Below are 22,068 nucleotides of genomic sequence, written 5' to 3'. Positions count from 1 at the left end.
CATGTCCCCCCCAAATTCTGAAAAACACAAATTGTCCCCCCCAATTCTAAATATCTTAAATGATTGAAATTGAACAAATGTTTCAGTAGTCCTATATACTGGGAGAAAGCGCTCTGTGGCATGATTTGCACGCGTGCAATTAAAAAAAATCACAACTGATTGTGTCCCCCCCAAACTTGTCATCAGATCTGCAGCCATGGGCTCTACAGTTTGTCACTGAGGACAGACGGTGTTGATGAACTGAGCAGTTCATTTACAATATCATCCAGAACGTTTCTCCACAGGGAGAAAGTTTAAAGCAAATATTAGGAAATGTATTATATAGATTATAAATTAAAGAATTAATTTAATTTAAATTAATTAATTTTTTTTTACTTTGAGATTTGTAATACTAAAATTTTATGCAAATATAATTAAATAAGTTATAATAGCTTTTTAAAACTGAATCAGTTTTACTACACAGGCAGTTCTTGTTACTTCGGTGCGGGGTGATTAGTCTTTCGCGCCTATACCCAGGTCGGACGACCGATTTGCACGTCAGGACCGCTACGGGCCTCCACCAGAGTTTCCTCTGGCTTCGCCCTGCCCAGGCAGAGTTCACCATCTTTCAGGTCCTATCGCACGCGCTCACGTTCCACCTCCCCGACGGTGCGGGCGAGACGGGCCGGTGGTGCGCCCGGGGCCCCGCGGGGCCGGGATTTTTCATGCGACATATTAAATTATAATTAGCTGCGTTCTACTTTAAATTTCTGTGGTTTTGTTTTTAGTTTCCTGTTTGAACAGAAAAATAGAAACTTGACATTAAATCCAAACGTTTGCTGCTTTGAACCTGAAGAATGAATTCAGCCTGTCACTGGTCCAACTCATGGTTCTGTTCTGTAACTGCTGCTACCTTCATCTTCATCTTCATCTTCATCCTCACACACACACACACACACACACACACACACACACACACACACACACACAGAGACAAACTACTAAACTTAAAGGGGCAGTTCACCCCAAAATCAAAAACACATTCATCCTCTCACCTGTGGAGCTGTTCATCAGTGTGAGCTGCAGAGTGTTGGAGATGTCGAGATGTCTGAGGTCTCTCCAGTGTAACAGATCTAGACGACGCTCAGCAGCAGCTCGTCTGTTTCCACAAATCATGACCTGGTTACTCCAGATAATCCACACACCTTACTGTCAGCAGTTTCATGTAGGAACTATTTTCTTTCTAACCAATTACACCCCCTAACCGAATCACCGTGCAGAAGGAAGCATGCATCCTGACTGATAAATACAGCGACACCACAGGTTTTTGATTTGAGGGTGAACAGTCTCTGTTAAAGGTACAGTACTCAGGAACTGTTGGTTTCTGTTTCTGAGCACGCTCAGTGGAGAAAGTGACGTCCAGCCCCAGACTGCAGGTCCACCTCACTAGATTTACATTTCTTCTGTGCTGAGTCTACAATGTTCAGAGCTTCCTCTTGGAAGTGCACCTGTGGGCCATCCTCAAGCTGAAGGTGGAGGAGCGCAAGGTGTCTTCACATCCATCTGCTCCATGATGTCATCATGGAGGAGTGGGAGAGGATTCCTGAAGCAACCTGTGAGCTCTGGTGAATTCCATGCTCAAAGGAGTTAAGGCAGTGCTAGATAATAATGGTTGGCACACAAAATATTGACACTTTAGGCACAATTTGGACATGTTCACTGTGGGGTGTACTCACTTATGTTGCCAGCTGTTTAGATGTTGACGGCTGTGTTTTGAGTAATTTTCAGAGGAAGGTAAATCTATACTACTATACAAGCTGTACACTGACTACTTTAAGTTATATCAAAGTGTCATTTCTATAGTGTTGTCCCATGACAAGATATAATGAAATATTTGCAAAAATGGGAGGGGTGTACTCACTTATGTGAGATACTGTACTGGCGACACAGACGGTGAGGTGGAGCCTGATTGTAGAAACTGTCAAATATTTCTTGGTGCATGTCATTTATGGGTTTGGTCTGTAAGAACATTTTAGTCTGGATCCTTCACACTGTTTTATAAATGAGACGCCCATAACCTCCCAAGCACCACTAAATAAGACAAAAATCTGAGGACAAACTCACCATCACACTTTCAGTGGGTCATAAATGATAATTGAGAGATGTTACTTTATAAGTCTTGCGAGTTTTTTAGAAGAGTCCTGCGTAGTGTACCTTTAAAGCATCATCTCATGAGACTCAGTGACCACAGTGCCACGCTGCACCCATGATTAAATGTGCCATCAGAACCCAGAAGGTTGTAGAGAGAGAGAGCATCAGAGGGCTGAACACTCTGTGAGGTTTCAAGTGTCGACAGCTCACCTGGTTTTTATTTCTACAGCCGAGGACCTTCATTCATGATGTCGTCACGGTGACACAGCGTCTGTGACACAAACATCTTCAGAGTCAAACACGTGGCTTGTTTCTGTCGTCATGCCAACACTATGCTCTTTGCTTTTTTTTAACAGTCAAATAAACTGCTGATGTTTCACAGGTTCACGATGAATCTGATTCTTTGCTCCATAATCTGCAGAGTCATCAATTTACATGAACGTCTCAGAACACGTCCAGGCTGTCTGCACCAATCACACGCTTACATTTAATTCATTTTAATTACACATTTAAGATCATTTTAAACCAAATTGAAAACTAATTTTTGGACAAATTATTCAAACGTTGCAGGTTAATCAGCAGTTTATCTGTAGTCCTGTGAAGAGGAAGGTTTAGTGTCAGAGTTAGACACAGTTAGAGCTGATGTACATTTTTATTTTCAACAGTTAAATGTAAATATGAAGAAACACGACAGAATTAAGTTCAGTATCAGGTTTGAAGATTTGTGACATCAGAGATGAACATTTACACACTGAAGAGCTCGACTCAACAAATTAAAAGATGGATATATTAAGATAAAATGTCACAAATTCAAATTTGAGATAAATGACTTTAGGCTGAATATTTATAAAATCAAAGACATTTCCAGACTCTAAAAGGACCTGCAGTCAGCCTGTATGTGCAGTAGCAAAGCTAAAGGTCCTGCAAAGAATCTTGTCTTTTATCCCCTGCAAAATATCATGGCCAAAAGTATGTGGACACACCCCACAGTTTGGGCTTTTGGATCCAAGTCAGGAGCATCTTCATGCTGCAGCATACAGGGATAGTTTAGACAGTGAAGACCTGATTGCCTCCAGGTATGGAAACAGTTTCTGAATGAGAAGCTCAGGTGTCCACATACTTTCGGCCACACAGCAGTGGAAATAAGATGCTTTAAGTGAGAAACTCTCCCTCCTTCAGAGCATCTTGTGCATCAGTGTTGACGTGTGTGCTCTGAGCTGAGCCGTGTGACGGTTCAACTCGGCTGACCAACAGGTGGCAGCAGAACCACATCACTGAGTCTAACCGTGGCGTCCTTTGTCTTCTTCTTCTTCAGCCTGACCAGTGTTTATATATATGATGGAGGAGCTGCAGCTAAATGCTAATCTGCTGATTAGCACCCTGAGTGTTGCTTCATCCATTACAGCTTTAATTTCTCCATTTACACACAAGTCAAATCACCAGGCATCACATTTAGACTCTGATTGGTCTGTTAATTCAATAACCTATGATATGCATTTTAACAGCAGAGCTGGACAATTATTAAAAATAAAGTCTCCTCATTTAAACAGATCAAGTTTAAGGACATGAGGACTGATCCGTGACGGGGTCAAAGGTCACTGACTGCAGGAAGTAACCACAGTGCAGGCTTTAATCATGACAACTCAACACATGTAGGAACAAACTAAACCCTCAGACTTAAAGGAGAGTGATGGTATGTACAAACCTGGACCCGTCTCTCCCTCGTTTTTAAGTGATAAAGGGGAACAACAGTTTCTGAAATCAGTCCAGTGCTGAGTGACACAGCTGTCAACTGTCAGCTGTCAACCCTGCAGGCAACTGAGCTCCATGAACGTACGTCCACTGAAAGTGTTTTTGCAGCTGACAGGATCAGATTGTTATTCTGAGTGTTGTGTAAAGGATCACACATCTATTTGTTAGAGTAAGATCCTTTTAGTTTGACCAGAAACAGCCCCAAATCACCATCATCACACCCACCAGACTCAGTTTAAACGAACAGTCATTTAATCATTGTTAAACTCAGTTTGTTCAGAGTCACAAAGCAAAATAAAACTCACTGAAACTGTCTCAGTTTGTTTCTTCAATTCTCTGACAATCACCGACTCTGGTTTGGTTGATATAAACTCTCAATTCATCCAGTTAGATGTGAAAAATATACAAACTTTATACACATGCTAAAATGTCTGTTTATTTAAATGGAGTTTGGCAATGGTGATTTTACGGTTGTTTCTGGTTAAACAACATGGATCTTACTCCTCAACAAAAAGCTCTATCTCTGAAGGCTTCTTTCATAATGTAGTCAGACACTTGGGGTGCGTTCACACCTGACCTGTTTGGCTCAGTTTAAACTAACTCAGGTCTGTTTGTGCAGTTAGTACGGTTCGTTTGGGCTGGTGTCAAAGCTGTCAATCAAACCCTGGTGCACACCAAACAACCGAACCGAGGCCGCTCCAAAAGGTGGCTCTGGGTCCGCCTCCAGCTGACTCTGGTGTGGTTCGTTTGTGGTGTGACAAGACGAACTAATCACAGGATTCTATGAAGCAGATCTGTGATTTTAGCAACAGCTGAACCAAAAATAAATCCATCTGCTGATCCTGAACCTGTCCGCCATCTCATCACTGATCCTGGAAACTGATTGATGCCCCCCATATCCCATAACCCAGTGGTGCCCAACTGGTGGGGCGACTCATGGGTCCATTCTACTGGACCGTAGGTGGCTCTGAAATGTTTGTAAAAAACACAATTCATTTTGAAGTACAGTGAATTTCTGGCCTCAGAGCTTTTATTTTGAAGAGCTGTTTCCTGCTGCAGAGTGACTGACTAACAGACAGATACTTGACAGAGACACACAAGTGTGATGCTAAATGTGTTTAACTGTGACGACCTTGAACTGATGACTGGGGACAAATCTAGACCAGCTGGGGACCACTGCCGTAACCTACTGATGCTGAGGCACACACGTAACCATGGTAACACAGATGCAGGTCAGCGAGGGTATTTGCTCTGATTAAAGCTGTTCATACTGCCATCACTGTATCCACTATGTGTGGACCCACAGTCTGAAGCCCAGAATCATTTCTGTGCATCCTGTGTGAGTGCTCGTCATTATTCACAACATGCAGCTGATCTGCAGTGTGATGTTAACAACGCTGACAGTCAGGTGTTTCTCTGTGAGCTCTCAGAAACAGAAACACTTCAGAAGCTGCTGCACAAACTTCTGTTTGATTTCCACACCTGGGTCCTGATGACGCCAAAACTGTCCAATCAACCAGTCACCTGTCAGTCGGCACAACTTCCTGTTTACTCCTCTTGGTTTGTCTCTGGTGCGACCACATGAACCAAAGTACAGGTGTGAACGCAGCCTGAGAACACTGTGAGCCTGTCAGTGGCAAAAACAGACTTTAAGTGAACAGAAATTGACGATGTTTCGCCCGTGTGGCCCTGTCGCTCAATACTGATCAGTTTTTAAAACACAGTTGTTCCCGTTCATCACTTGGACACAAAAACATGGTAGTTACCCTTTAATGATTGTGACCTTTCTCCAGCACCAACCTGAGACCTGTGTGATCTCAGCCATGAGAGGATTATCACCACTGATGTTCACTTGTAGCTCCCTGACTTCAAATTGTTCAAGTGCTCAGCAATTTACACCTACAGCAGCTATTATTCATTAAAGCCACATATATTCTGCACAAACATATCCCTGCTCCATTAATCCACAGCTGGAGGAAAAGTGCTGTTCCTTAAAATGAGGCCGCAACAAACATCATATATTATAATCATATTCATAAGTACCTCCTGCCATCAGTGGTGGAAAACAAAGAGTGCTTTCTTGAGAAATGTTTGAGCTACCTCTGAATCATGAGGCAATCTGTTGCTTGTTGCTGCTCCAGAGAGAAGAAATGAGTTTGGGGGAGGGGAATAAACTAAACTCAGCATTTTAGCAGCTGAAACTCTGCTGCTCATTTACTGCAGGCTCCAAGGTTAGCTAAATGTTTCCTTTAAATTACAGAGGACGTGGATCTGATATCTCTTTTATTACAGGATGCTTTGAATCTCTTTCATAATTCATTTTTTCCACAATCAGAGCAACACACACATCAGATCTCATCGCCTCGTTAAGCCCCCAGCAGCGCTGCCATAAAAACACCAACACATGGAAATCATTGTGATGGTAATGTCCCACATTTCTTTAATGTTCAATCTTCCATAGTCGAGCTCAAAGACAATGAGTCCTGATACCAGAGCAGATGTGTTTCAGGAGGACTGAAGACCAGATCACATCAAGATAAATCTGTGTGTCGTCATGTGCAACAGGAAGTGGACAAAATTCACTTCTGGTCTCAGCCCAGTCGCCAGAACAAAATGTTTCATACGCATCATGTTGATCTTTCTAAAGTGACAGAGTTTATGAGCTGACTTGACGATATGTAGGATGGCGTGTCTAAGTTTTAGATCAAGACTCCGTTCAAGACCAACAAACTACAAAACCAGTTGTCTTTTAGCAAATCATCACAGCGTTGACAGCAGCTTTTTAACCACCAGCTGTGTTTTTGTAGTGACCTGTTACCACGAAGAATGGTCGGTCTTAACCAACGAGACATCGCTGCATTTTCTGTTGAGATGATGCCAAGAAAAGCGGTTGTTCAGTAATGAGTCATTCCAGTGTTTCCAACGGGGACAGCGCCACAAAAAAGACATTGCTGCGTTATCAGCGGGGATACCGCCCAAAAAGGCACGTTTTTTTGTTGTTTTTTTTTACCAAGACAGCGTTGTGTTTCTTGCGATTTCATGGCAGGGTGTTTTTAGGCAGCACACTGCATTCCTTGTCTGGACAGTGCCATGAAAAGCGGTTGGTTTTTAACCATACAACCCTGGGTTTTCTGTCACACATCGCTGTGTTTCCTGTAGAGATAACGTCACAAAAAGGGGTTGTGTTTTGCAGAGACATTGCTACATTTTTTGCCGGGACAGTGCCACAAAAAGTGGTTGGTTTTTACCGAGACAGTGCTGCATTTCCTGTTGGTATAGTGTCACCAAAACTGGGTATTTTAAGCCAAAACATGATCTTTTTCCAACCATAACCAAGCGCCTCCCGTTCCTTCACCAAATCACAGCGTAGAAACCTAAGTTGTAATGTTACAAAGCCAGCCTTTATTCTGGTGACTGGGCTGAGCCTCAGACATGCTTTAAGTCCATCAGTTCCCATTTCTGATCAAATCTTTTCTTTCCCAGATTTTCATTTGCTGAATCTGACATTAGAAGTAACTGATCAAATGTTTCTGTGCTCTAATCATGAGTGGGGAACTCAAAAGGTGTAATATTACACTCTGGTGTGAAATTAAACAAATTAAAATGTGAAAAGTTTGTACAACAACACACACATTTCTTCTTTTAGCAGTTCATTTCCAAATTTCAAAGAGCCAGAAATGATCACACTCATTTTCCATACTTGGATAAACCAGTAGAAAAGCCTTAGATTTTATTGTTCCTGTTTTACACAACCCACCCACACTCCACATTTACTGTAAGTGCTGAGGAAGAGGAGGATGTGAACACAAACACTCTGAGCCAGTGAAGCTCAGATCAGATCCAGTCCGGTCCCAGCCATATTGTGAAATGAGCCATTAGGTCATGTAGGTGTGGTTCTGCTGTTGGAAGGCAACAGAACATTGGGAGAGCGCGATGATGAATCATAACGAGGCTGAAGTGTTGCAGCGGTCCCCCGACAGATCTGTAGTGCAGATGCCAGATGGACGTGGAGCGGAGCTGTGCAGCTATACTGCCTTTTATTTTCACTTTTTACTTCATCCAGTGAGAGAGAGATTTAAAATAAAAGATGTTCTGGCACAACTGTTGAGTCCTCATGAACAATGAACAATAAAAGCATGACTCAGTCCCATGCTCCAGTTGTTTGCTGTTATTGTTGGGAAAGTGCAGGAAGCCAGGAAATCTTCCCATAATTCTCTGAACAGATCTCACACTGCCTAATAATGATGAATGTGACATCTCCTGACTGAAACCATGTTAAATGTGAACACTGAGCTAATATCCCAAACACAGGCAGAGGGTGAGACGAGTCTCTGCCTCCTTCAGTGGCAGACGCAGCCATGTCTGAGCCCAGGGACTCGCAGGAAGGAAAGCACGCCACAGGCTGCTCAGACGATACGGGCTGCCTCTGGCCTTGACAACACAGCTACGCATCTCTACTGCTGCCAACACAGACCTGTTTATTAACATAGTCACTTGACACTGGCATATGCTGGAGGCTGTGTGGGCGAGGAAGGAGGATTTGAATGCAAACAGACTGGCGTCTAGTTGTCACAACTGCTCCTGGAGACACAAACAGTCGGCCTTTAAAATACAAATCATAAAACAAATTAAAGTAATAAAATCTTTCTAATTTTTCATTGAACAATAAGTAAATAAATAGCAAAATTAACCGTCTATAAAATTACAAATATCTGCAAAATAAAGTCATTTGCTGCTGAAAACACCAGAGACTGAAAAGAGAGCTTCGAACACAAACACAAGGCAGCGTTGCATAGTTTTAAAACCACGACTGAAACCAGAGTCCTGCACAAGGTCAGGTTCACACCTGTGCACGTGCAAAAAGTGCATGTGACAGACAGAAGCACACGCAGCACTAGGTGGATGTGGTGATGTAAATCAGAGCCCTGCATCAGGTCGATGACCTCGCAGGTGACCCACACATAAGGTGAATCATTGGGTCAGATTGCCAACATCTGATGGTAAATAAATAAAAATAAAATACTAATTTAATGTCTTAAGCCTGTCGTCTGCACGAGCTGGAATATGAGAGCTGCTCCAATCAGGTGCGTTGCTAACAGACACGTTAACATGTAAGCTGTGGAGATGTGCTGCTCAGTTTGAGAATCAGCAACAGTTTGTTTTTCCTGAACTACCTTTGTTTCAGAATATATGATCTTAGTTTCACATGTATGAAACATGCTGTCTGACTGAATTATTCAAACAGGTTATGGATTTGAAGTTTGGGGTCGATGGCAAATCGTGTGTTGGTGTTTCATGACACAGACACAGCTGTACGCTGTTTAACATGTGTTTAGCCTTCATGGGCTGTAGACTGAGCTCAGGGAAATAAAAGTGCTGGATATGACCAACCACAAATGTGTCTCTCTACCTCGAGCATCACAAGCTTTCATGAAAAGTCTGGTCAAATTCTTAAAGGCAGCACACACTGTATCTCATGCACATTAAGGTGTGAGACTGGGAGGTTGTGTATTTGTAAAACTAAAGCACTTCAAACAGAGGCTACATCCACACCAATATATTTTCATTTTGGAATGCCATCTTAAAATGAAGTCAATCTCCGTACACACAGGCTTTTGAGCACCGTTTCAGGGATAATCTCCATCTCTACTGACACCCCTAACAACGTGCATCACATGACCAGTCACACAGGTGGGGAGCAGACGGTCTACTCTTGGTTTGCTGTCACAGAGTAATATGAGCATACGGTGGTCAAGGCGGCGGGAAATGTTGATTGTGAGTCACTGCAAAGCAAATATGGCGGCACATGAAACCATGGAGGAAACCGTGGCATGAGAGGAGTACATACACAAGAAGGATGACATCACAGAAAGTATGTAGGCCTGGGAAACTCCCCAAAAACTAAGTATGGCATAGTTTAGCAGGACGCAGCTTTGCACGCTTTAACAGGGGTCAGAAGTGTCTTCAAAAGATTTAGAGGTTCAAATACGCCAGAGTAGTTTGGATACTAGGTGAGGAAAATCAATTCTCAGGTGCATCACGATGTGGACGATTCAGCATCAATTCAAAAATCAATAATCTTAATGTTTTTTAATAACTTAATGTTGATGGAATGAAAGAGGCAGAAATCAACCACGAAAGCAGGGCAGCACCCGCACAGTCTACAGTGCAGCACACGCTGGAGTTAACCTGTGATTCATCCTCACAGACGGCAGCAGTGTCAAGCTTGTTTTAATGTCTAAATACATCTGCAAGGTGAACATGAAGTGTTTTGTGAGTATTTTCTACGCCATCACCCAGAGACGAACGTTAATGGAACGGAGAAACGATCAGCAGTAACAGAAACAAGCGAGACCGACTGACCAACACTCACTGCAGCATTAACCAACTTCAACCACAATAACTCTGCTCAGTCTGTTTCACCTCAGAAACCCTGCACCTGGTGCGCTCAGCGTCTTGGCTCCTCCCAGAGGGAACATTCAGCAGAGAGGCTCCTCCCACTGATGAAGACATAATGTTAACAGAACAGTGGATCACTCCCCCTCCCCGTCATTTTGTTATTCACGTACAGGCAGACTGTAAGGTGCGTTCAAATTAATTAATTAATGCAGTTTACGTGTTAAAATAAAAAGGCTACAAACCATTTACTGTTCAACAGTACGTAGTAACTTCACACTATTTCCAGTGAACATTACAGGATGTATTCACTGGACACTAAGCTGATATAAATATCCCACTCAAGTTTAGTTTGTGTAACAGCAGATGGAAACAATCTGACTGGTTTAAAGCTCAGGAGTGGAAACATCTTGGCTGTCACACTGTCTGCAAGTAAATTCATCTGTTAATTTCATTATGGATCACTACAGATAAAGTATGATATGTTTTAAAAGCAGCAAGTAGTCACACAGTGAGAAAAATTAATTATGTATAGAAATCAAACATGATTGAATCCTGAGGTGCCTGGAGATTACTGCCCCCAGTGGACACCAGGCCTAAACGCAACAGAAGTTATTTGTTTTAAACTCTATTAGCGAGGATGTAGCCTGAGTGTGCAGCCTGGATACATGCTGTATGTAACAGATTCTCAGCTGTGCAGGAGCAGGGAGAACATGGGTTAGTAAAACCAGACATATGCAGGACTCTGACCTGAACTACGGCTGCACTGACAGGAAGTAAAGCAAACATTTTATCAGACAATGGTGGATCGATGCCAACGTTCCAAATGAATCCAGTAAAGTCCATGAATGGTTGAGGCTGTGGCAGAGTTCCCACACTGAGACGTGTCCACGGCTGCTGGATGAAGCCAACAGCACCATGTTTTGGTTTCTCTTCCTGAAGCAGGAGGACAGTTTTGCTTGTTTCCACTTTGTCCTCAGTGTTGTCTCTGTCGCTGTATTTCCAGGACGTGTGGGGGACCGTGTGAATGTAGGCCCTTTTGTTCTTTGTGTTTAAGGTCTCTGTCAGACATTGTAGTCTGGCGCTTTGCCCAGCGGCTGCCTCAGTCTGATCTGCAGGGTCATGAAGGCCCCCACCGCCACATGGAAGAGGATCTGCCACATGTTCCTCAGTTCATACAGATACATGTTGGACAGACAGATGAGTGCAAACGCCAGGAAAGACTTACTGTTCCTCCACACAGAGAAGTAGGCAAACAGGTAGCACTGAAAGCAGAACGCACAGGAAAATATGAATGCTGCACAGTCTGTGTGTGACTGACATTGACCAGTGACATGTTTTCATCATTAATGTCCTTCACGGGACAACAAGTCTGCTCAGTAAGTAAGAAATCCCGTCTGATAACTCTGTCTCGCCATCACTCTACCAATTTGTGGTGCTCCATTTAGTACCAGGAGCTGCACAAAAGGAGCTGATGAAAATGTTTTAGAGACGGTAGTGGGGTGAAAGGCATTGAGCTTTTGCTAATGTTAGTCTCGCTGACAAGCTGCTGAGCTGTAAAGTGCAGGGCTGTTAGTCAGCCAGTCAGCCGGTGATGGGCTGCTCTTACCGCAGACGATCACTTACCTGATACAGACAGGCCGCTGTGCCGAGGAAGAAGGCAATCACATAATTAAAGTCTTCATCATCATTCTACAGGCAGAAAGAAAAGGCATTTTTTCAGAACTAGTCGTCTACGTCTTGACGAGGCATCACAAAACCAATATGACCAGAAAATTAATTACATTTCTTTTTTCATTTAGCCTCATTTAATTTAATAGAGTTTGATATGACATCAAGGACAGAGTGGGCAGCAGATGGCCGACTGAAAATTCAGGTTAATGACAATTTGGACTTTGTTTTGGTCGTTTCTGTTTGATGATGTTGGGACAGTGAAGTCAGGTGGGCAGGAAACACAGGTAGTGTTAAATCAGACAGGTAAGAGACGGATCATCTGAACCACCGTACTCAGAGGTGACACCAAAAGTAGGCTCACTGAATTATTCCCTAACTGCACAAGAACACTGTGCACAGTGCGCACACAGCTACAGAGATACAGGACATTAGAGCTGTCACCAGAATTATGTTTCTGACTTATCATACGACACATGAACACGACCTTCATCATGTTGCAGTTGTGTTTACATAAGAATGTCACCAACATGATGTCAGAATAAACAGCAGGACTTGAGTGCAGCGTTTTTCCCGCCTACTTGTCTGTGAGTCTGATAATGAAACACTTCAAAGACGACACAGTGCAGCTTCCTGGTAGCCTGCAGCTGCATTTTTGGAGCTGGAGTCCTTAGCTTGCAGACCTCTGACAATGAGCCACAAAGCCTGTAGTTGGTAGTTTTAACCTCCAACAACTTCCTCCTTCACTTTGTAAATCCAGCAGCAAACAGCCGGCACCCAGGCCGTCAATACCTGAAGCACAGTGTCCGGATTATAAAGGTAACTGCAGTGTTAATGTAGCTTCACTAAGCTTGTCTATTAGTCACATGAGGCATCACTTGGTTTAGTTTCTGTCGGCCAAATTCTGTATTCGGGCTCTGACACACCAAGCCGACAGTTGTCTGTCAGTCAGGGTCTGGCATCCTAGTTTTTGTGGTGTATCCTGCACTGTTGGAACTAGTCGGCTCTTTTCAGGTGTTCTTTGGCTGATTCAGCACGTTGGATCTGCAGCAGACCCGGCAGAGTCCAGAAGGTTTTTATTTTTAGCCCTTGAGTTTTGCAGAAAGTTCACGATTGCTTGTGTTGTTGTTCACAAGCTGTAAATATCCTTTGTTCTGGGTTGTGTTGTTAAAGTGCTAACTGGCTAACTCACATCTTGAGTCCGACCTGTTGGAATTTCTATTTCCCTTTTTGAAAGACGAATACAGACTACTGCTTTATGTCAATTACAGTATAATAATCAGGTTATCTGACTTAAACCAAAGTCCTCACAAAGAGCACAATGTGTGCAAAATTTATGGAAAGACATTGTAATTTAAATTGCAACAAAAATAAGATAAAACAGAAATATATCATAAATATATTATCTATGTGGGTCTACAAGAGACTCTTCCTCTTGGTGTACATTCTGTTCTGTATATGCGGTGTTGGTTTAATCAGTTTTCGCTTTGTATAGAGAGTTATTTCTTCTCACGCCGTCACAGAACACACGTATCAGTTGGTCGTAGGCTGTGATCTTTGTGCTGTGTTCATGTGCAACTGTTTCGCCAAGACACAATGACATGAGGTGACGTGAGGTGACGATACAGCTGGTCTTTGCTGCCACCAGTTCTTTGGTGTTTGCTTGGTGTGTCTGGGCCTTTCAGTCTCAAACTGAGTAATTTGGGCACTGCCAGTTTATAGACACTTATTTTTTGAAAAATATGTTGAATATATTTTCATATTCCGATGTCTGAGTATTCGTACGAATTAAAGTTCTTTGCTCTTTGAGAGGGTGAACTTGCATCATTATATCAGCGGCACATACTGGTCTCAAAATGACAATAATAACTTTTATTGCAATTATTTCTGGACGATTTATTGTCCAAACAAATAGTTATGGTGCGAGGCCGAGTCAGAGAGCTGCTCTGTAAACTGTGACGGTCATAATTCTACAGATTGCTTTCATGTTTCCTGATTAATAAAATACGTTTTAACTAACCTGGATGTTTGTTTAAAACCTGTCTGATCATGTGACTGCTCGTGTTTCCTGTGCCGCCTGACCTCCTTTTAAGAAATTACCCAGATGTACAGAATTAAGTGAAGTGTGTTACTGTCACCACTGACAAACTGTGACAGTATGACTCAGGTTATATGAAACCTGAGGACACGTCCTCACCTGCAGTATGCTCTCTATAGCGTGGACTCCTCGCAGCAGGTTGAGGCCTCCACAGAGGATACTGAGCACACAGGACACGATGCCTGAGAGAGTCACTGGCTCCAACATCTGTGTGGGAGCTGAAGAGAGGAAGGACGTGGTATTACAGACTCAGCAAAATGTTCCTGACAAATGAACTACAGAAACATTACGAAGAAAATCTGCTTTCCAAAGGACAAAACACACGCACATTTTCTAAATGTAATTATTTATGAAGACTTTTATTCACAGGATAAAAGAATAAATCCATGAATAGCAATGAAGAGCCGAGCAGGCACTGCTTTTAAATCTTGTGACTTCCAGAATACTCTGGCGCAGGAAAAGAAGAGATGCGTCACTATTATCAGATTAGCATACTTCATCCCTCAGGACAAAATGATTTATGTTCTCAGAAAACGGAGACTGACAAGGGCAACCAACAGAAAGGGAGCAAAGCGTGGAGAGCTGCCCTAAAGAGGATGTCAGGGGGAACACAAGCGCTATAACTGACCCGAGGTGGCATCACTTAGCTTGGGGCAGCTGAGGTGTGACGGTGCGTACAAGAGGGCTGTTGTCTGGTGGAGCTGAGGGGTAGCAGGGCGGAGCCACAGAGCAACAGTGGAGCTGTCTGACTATCTGAACAACATACAGTATAACCAAAGGATCATTATTTTTCTTTTTGTTTCACAGATTTTATTATGAAAACACCTCGGGCCTGTTCAAACGATCTATAGCTTATGGTCTTAAGAGCATTTAGAGCATCTCCAGCTCCACTTAAGTTAAACGGCGCATAATCTGGACACAAAGTGAGGCACAAGGGGCAAAGAGATTGTATTTAGTCCCTTATTTAATCATGTGTGTGTTCTGGGCGTAACATGAATTCAGCCAATCAGAATGTCATCTCCCATTCCCTTTAAGAGTCAGGTCCGCCTGCACCTGGTGCTCTGATATTTACATGGCGGGTGCAGCAGATTGGAGCAGCAAGCAGTTTCCTGCTGAGAGTAAAACATTAAGGGGTCGTACACATGCCGCCTTTTTGCACCCTGAAATTCATAATTTCAAATGTAGACGCACAGCAGGCGCCTGATAAAAATGCACAAATGGGATGAATTCTGGTGCTGCGATGTTACAACAAACATGTGGCTTCTAAAGGCTGGATGTGACCTGGTCGCAGACAGAACTTGTGTTTTTAGGCAGCGATATGAAGAATGACAGATGCGGCGTTGTATCCAGTTGTGTTCCTTTACTGGTGTTTCTGAGGAAATCACCAGTGACCTTTATATATCATTGTGTTACAGAGACCAGTGCTCCCAGTGCTGACAGCACCAGATAAGATGAGATGAAACTTTATTGATTGTAGTTAGCATGACAATACAAACCTCTTTTATACTCAGGTGAGGTTCGTGTGTGTGTGTGTGTGTGTGTGTGTGTGTGTGTGTGTGTGTGTGTGTGTGTGTGTGGCAGCTCATGTCCTACCAATGCCTTTGTATTTAGAGGGCGTGTGCACTGAGAATCCATTGATAGCCCGCAGGTCCTCAGGGGAGAGCTGGTAGGGCGGTCGCAGCTTGATCTCTGTCTGCATGTCAGCCAGGTTGATCTTTGTGGACAGGGAACGTGGGCTGTTGTAGCGCTGTTTGGTCTTCTGGATGAAGGTGTCTGATGGATGAAAGTCAGCACAACAACACGGTGGTTAAAACACAGCGAGCCAAACAAGGAGACAAACACATCATTTGTAAGTACAAGGCCGACCTGCCCTCAGGCTTAAAGCAAGATTTATGTCTTTGAGTTAGTGGATTATCTCTGACATGATTCAGTTTCTATCAACACTGATTTATTGTTTTAATCATTTATGAAGTTCAGATGCAAAACATTCTCTGGTTTCACAGTTTAAAGTCTAACGATCTGCTGTTTCTGCTTTTACATCATTTTAAACAGAATATCTTTGGGTGTTGGATCATAGAAGACATCTGCACATGCCCACTGGGCCGTTAAGATGCTGCAGTGGACAATTAATAAAACAGATGAATATAAAATGGCAGCATTAATGCAGCTCTGCTGAGAAGTCATTTTGTGATGAAATATTGTTAATTATTTTTGGTCCAACCACTTTTAGGAATCCTTTTTTCAACCTTATTTCATACATTTCCCAGAATACTCTTTGATGAGCTTGAGACAATGCACCTAGTTAAATTTAGGCATTGTTAGAAATTCAAACTCATGTTGGATGTGATCAACACAAACAAAGAACAGTGATTTTTTTCCCCTATAACTTGACCAACTTGCCCGGTGTAAACACAACTGTCGATGCTAATGACCTTGTCCTCCAGCCTTCCTAACATCTCTGTGGTTACATGGCGGGATGATGAAAGCGTACAAGATTCTAGACAACTACAACTATTTTGTGTGGCTGGGTTCACGACTAAAGTGACTGCCGTCTTGGTTTTGGCTGAGTGAGTAAATGTGTGTGAGTTTAACTGTCTTTTATATCTAAACAACAGGCTAATGTTACTAGCTAACATTAGCTAACTTCAGCTACTATTTTTTACCTACTAGGAGTCTGTGTGGTGAAACAGCGTTAAAAATCTGGGTCGTGGCTACATGTAAGACTAGGGAGACATCTTAAGGTTTTTTTAGCATCGGCCTCTGGATTTAAAGAGTTCCTCACCCTTTCATCGTCGTTTACAAACATGCCAGAGTTATCTTTTCTGCTTTGTATCTCTGGTGATAATCAACACAGTACGAGCCGACTGTCAAAGGGTTACAGTATAATCTTATCTTATCAGTTTTGACATGTTCACTTTGTTAATTTAAAAAGAAAATAAATAAATGATGTGCCCATATAATCGCGCATCCCAATTAGTAAGTGCGTCACTTCAGGAATGAACGGGGGCGTCTGCTAGACACAATATTTTTGTCTACCAGAAATGGTGGTTTTGGAGCAGTGCAGCTCAAACCAGCAGATGGTGGGACGACTTCGATTAGGATCGTTGTCGATGACGAGGGGAAGGAAAACTTTTGCACGTCCAGATCATCACTGGTATCTTTGACCGAGCACTATCAACAGTCACGATGAGATCTCCAGTAGGGAAACAAGAGCCTGTACACTAACCGAGCTGTGTGTCACAAGGGGAAGCTGTGGAAGACATTTTTGCAATCTCCTGCAGACAAGGATGTTTGGACAGATTTTTTTTTTTTTTTTGAAACAAAGGGGAAAATATCAGTTTTCTAAAATACCTATAGTTGTGTAGACGGGGTTTTATTTTGGATCTGTTCCCTGCATTACTGCAGGGCAATGACATCATAGGTTAATTATGTGATAGTCAGCTGTAATGTGCAGTAAAACGCTGTGGAGCTCACCAAATTCAATAAAGGAGTACGGCCGCACGGCGCTGCTGATGCGTTTGGGGTCATAGGTGATGATAAACTCCTTCTGCAGCTCATCCAGGAAGCAGAAAGCCAGGACATTGGGGTAGTTTGCGGTGCACACCATCAGGTATCCAACACCCAGAGCGCTCGTAAAGCTGAAACATACACACAAACATTATTGCTTTTCATGCACTGCACTCCTTCCTCTTGACAGAAACCCTGGGAAACTGTAATTAGGACACCAGGCTAAATACAGTGCAGATTATTATGGGGAAAAAAAACGCATAATGGCATTTGTGATTGTGCTGCTTGCTGCTCTGAACACAGTACAAATACTATTTCAGCACATTTGTGGCTAACAGATTCACACGTTCACAGCCAATTAAACACAATCCCACATTCACATGCACCTCAGCAGACTCTCTATCTTTTGGCCCTGCAGTGTTAATTGATACACTGAGCACAAATTAAATTCCCCAGACACAAAGACTTGCACATTATCTGAAGAGCTCAGAGCTCTGCTGAGGTGAACGTCGGTTATCACAACATCTAAATTGATGTGGAACATAAATGTCAACAAACAGAGCAGATGTGACGAGAACAGAAACACAGATATATAGAATATATCTGAAGAATGAGGGTCAATCTGATACCAGCATGTCACCGCATAGCTGCAGCGCCTCAGTAATCAAATAAATGACTAACGCACAAATATCAGCGGGACGCAGGCCTGATCCTTAATCGCAAAACACTGAGTGATGCTTAATACTGTGGCCTCTAGTTTTACAGTGCCTACAGTGAGTAAGTAAAGTTCATTTATACAGCACCTTTCAACAGCAGGCATCTCAAAGCGTTTCGCAATAAAAGACAGAAGAAACCGAACATTCAAAGGCTCCACGGGGAATGAATTTCAAAATTTAGGAGCCACAACTTCAAAAGGCACAGTCTCCTTTAGTTTTTAGCCCAGAGGGGGGAAGAAGCACCGAGCCCTGATCAGAAGACCTCAGACACTTAGTAGTGATATAGGACAGTAGTAGCTGAGTGATGCAGGCAGGTGTCTCACCATGCAGCTGCAAAAATGATTACAAGAATCAGTCTATGCAGGAGAAAGATGCAAATACTTTATTCTCTCTGGTCATAAAGCACCAGTTTCTAGAGCACAAGGGCTGTGGCATTTGAGACGAGAAACAGGAAGCACAGTAACAGAATCTTGGTTCATATTTGATCAGCACTGCTTAGATTTACTGTTTGATCCAAGCGGTGACCTCTGAGACTGAAATGAGGCCAATATGGAAGCATCAAAAACTGCAGTTCCTCTAATGTCCACTAGAGGCTAGTGGCTTAACGTTACGCATATTTAAGGGTGGATCCAACCCTCGCTCCTCCACAGCTCCACCCTCTCATCCAAATACGGTCATTTCTGGCTCCAAAAAACACAAGACGGTGACAGCCAAACTCAAGGCTTCAAAACAGGAGTCTACAAACCAATGAGTGATGTCACGGAAGCTACGTCCATTATTCATTCAGTCTATAGTTTGATCACAGTTTTTTCAGCCTGTTTTAACAGTACAGGAAGCATTATGGCACCCACTTCCTTCACAAACTCTCATATTACAGCCAAACAGTCAAGTAAAATATGATTATGAAGACATTTTGGGTCAGAAATAAGAAACACACCGCCAGAATCTTGGTTTTAATTTTGATCAGCACTACCTAGTGTTTCCACTTTGATCTGAGTTTGGTCTGTGTTAGAGACGGCGGGAAGGAGGGGCGGGTCTCTCTCTTGATCCACTTTTATACTCTCTGCGTCAGTGATGGTGGACATACAAAAATGCAGAAGTACGATTTGTAGTTTGAGCAACTGCCCTTTAGCCAATGAACATGGATGGTAAGACGCTAACATGTCACCCAGCGGGTTTGAGCTGAGAGATGAGCAGCGAGATCTGGGCGCTGGTCAGATGAAGTTTACCACACTTCATTGACACACACTACACACACACACACACTGTAATGACACCAAGCTGGTTGAAAATCCACAAAGTGTGCACACTAAACAATTGACTGAAACTAGTTTGTGATTGTAAAGCTGTGTCAGTGTTTGGCTGCACCACAGAGACGTACTGTAATACCCAGTTCAGACCAGATTCATGATGAGACAAGTTAAAATAGACAACTTCTTGCAATGTGCTGTTGTGCAATGTTCTCAAACCCTGCTGGTTCACACCAATGCATGAATATGACAGAATGTAAAGTAGGATGTGTTAAGGTTACTGCAAAGCCTCTGCATCCTGTCAGACACACTGTATATAATATAGTCCCTGTATAACAGAAGATAAACAGGGCTTGAAAGGAGAAATAAGTGAACTTGTGTTCCAGAAATGTCCAAATTAATTCAGCTATAGATGTTACTGATGAGTCATTTCCACACCGAATGATTTGAGGAATCTTCCCCTGCCTTCAGACATGTAAGAGACATAACAACAGCTTCTACAGAGCCCAAAGTATCACACAACAGATTAACCTGTGACTTTAAACACTTCCTGCGTCAGCCTGACCTTCACTGTCTCCTGGCCTTCTCTTCTGCAAATGCTTCAGGCTCTCACTAATGAAAGGGACTCTTATCAAGAGCGATTCCAGTTGTTGAAAGGTACGGCTGACTCACTGATGATTCGGAGTTTCTTTTGAGTTCATGTTCTCTGTCTTAATAAGACTAATTAGCTCTTAACAAACAGTGCTTGAGAGAGTTTCAAAGCTTTTCCCTGAGCACCAGCGGGGCTTTTAGAAACAGTTTGACACTTCAAATGAAGGCTCAGCTGTCAAATCACTCAAATTAAAAGCATTTTTCCATCAAAGTTGTGTTAGAGGGTCAAGAAAAGAGCAGAAGAACTGTCAGCACAAGACCGTTTCATCTCTCATGGGTGTCACATCTCTAAAGCTAAATCTCTAGACTGTATTTTATTGAAAACATGTTAAGTGAATCATTTCATAGTCATATAAATACTGCTCTCATCATGTACGAACAGTAAACCACAAATTACTGGGTATCATACTTTGTTTATCACAGCTGTTAGCTGTATTGCATTCATATATAAAGGTCCCCTTAGAAGGACCACAGATTAAGCATATCAAATCAACAGCCTTACTTGACATTGTACGGCCCAGTCTTCAGTGTGCAGCGGTCGGGAAACTGTCCGAGTTTCTTGGAGAGACCCTTGAGGTGCCTCTTGGTTTCCTGAAGCTCTCTGTCCTGCTCATAATCAGTGGATGCAGACAAAGGCAGGCCATCTCCGACCCGGACCACAGAGGCGAACAACACCATCGACATCTTACAGCTCTGGCAATCTCACTGCAGCCCTGCAAACACACACAAGAGAGGGAAGGAAGGTTATTAAAAGTGCAGCAATAATAGCTGAGTATCCAACGTTGTTCAATACAGAGCTTTCAATTCAATCAGCCAACCATTTTGTTGTGTTAAGTCCAGTTCAGGCCAAAGATTTGTGACAAGACGAGTTGAAACAAACAACTACTTTCAACGCTCCGTTCTATTGGCTGCTGGTTCACAGGAAGTGACCATGATGAGACTATGTTGAGCTCAGTCGAGCTCAGACTGGCCAGTTCACACCGCTGCAACGTTCTGACACGGCTTCATCTCATCGTGACTCTTTGGTCTGAGCTGGACTTTAGTCACTACGAGACTCTGTGAAGTCCAGGGCTGTTCATAACATCACAACACTCAGGACGCCACAGTTTGTTCCACCCTACTGAAGCTGCTCCTTTTTTTGAAACCACCACAGAGTCGCTGATAAGTTTACTCTCAGCCATGCTTGTTCTTTCAACATCAGGTTGTGTTGTTCATGTGCTAACTGGCTAACTAGCGTCTTGAGTCCATCCTGGCGTTCTTTTTGGTTTCACTTCTTGAATGATAAATACAGATGATCACCACCCGCTGCTGTGGGTTTATTTCCTCTCACGCAGGCACAGAATGCACAGGCTGGTTAGCCGTCGGCTGTCGTCTCTGTGGTGCATTCAAGTGAAACTTTTTGGCTGAAACACAGGCGACACAACAGTCAGCCTTTGTCACCACTACTTATCTGAAGACAGTCTGATGTGTCTGGGCCTTTAGAGATTCGACAAATGAAACGATGGCTCAGGTACTGTTTATTCTGCTGTATGGATAATGTGAGGAACTGTAGAGCTGCAGTAACTGCTATCTTTCAGTCAAAGTTCAGTCATATAGTTAATTCTCTTTTTAACCAACATCAAATATTCATCAGTTTATAATCTGCATCAATACGTACACAGGCCCTTCATGGTCCCCTGGGATCCTGTAGTGTTTCTTACTCACACTATCTGCTCATAGTGTGTTTTTCTACAGACGTCCACACACTTTGTGTGTTTTACAATCTTATCAATGTCCTGCCTAACTGACATTTCCTCCAGGTCTCTATGAATAAGTGAGTGATCTCATGTGCAGTCAGTGTGAGTCAAACTATCCACAACAACCATCATGTTTAAACCGCAGCTACGTCAAAACATGA

At 42.9% G+C, this 22,068-nt stretch overlaps 1 protein-coding gene across 4 annotated transcripts in view; it reads right to left on the bottom strand.

Moving 5' to 3' along the window:
- Positions 1 to 22,068, bottom strand: part of sec22a (SEC22 homolog A, vesicle trafficking protein) — a 29,932-nt gene that overhangs the window by 5,924 nt on the left and 1,940 nt on the right. For 2 of the 4 annotated variants that reach the window (XR_013493304.1, XR_004501217.2), the window contains exons 2-8: positions 20,674 to 20,884; positions 17,522 to 17,685; positions 15,641 to 15,820; positions 14,147 to 14,265; positions 11,905 to 11,970; positions 2,341 to 2,401; positions 1,035 to 1,138 (exon numbers count right to left, since the gene is read on the bottom strand). Coding sequence is in view for 2 of the 4 variants with exons in the window: in XM_033617500.2 (XP_033473391.1) it covers positions 11,343 to 11,543; positions 11,905 to 11,970; positions 14,147 to 14,265; positions 15,641 to 15,820; positions 17,522 to 17,685; positions 20,674 to 20,855 (912 nt within the window). In the remaining 2 variants the exon portion in view is untranslated. Of the gene's footprint in view, positions 1 to 1,034; positions 1,139 to 2,323; positions 2,402 to 7,582; positions 11,544 to 11,904; positions 11,971 to 14,146; positions 14,266 to 15,640; positions 15,821 to 17,521; positions 17,686 to 20,673; positions 20,885 to 22,068 lie in introns of those variants that run through there. The other 2 variants (XM_078174765.1, XM_033617500.2) reach the window with 2 other exon arrangements.

This window comes from Epinephelus lanceolatus, chromosome 14 (genome assembly GCF_041903045.1).
Source record: "Epinephelus lanceolatus isolate andai-2023 chromosome 14, ASM4190304v1, whole genome shotgun sequence".
In the NCBI taxonomy this organism is placed as follows: Eukaryota; Metazoa; Chordata; class Actinopteri; order Perciformes; family Serranidae; genus Epinephelus; species Epinephelus lanceolatus.
Note: the sequence above shows the minus strand (reverse complement) of the source record. Positions and strands in the feature narration are given on the sequence as shown.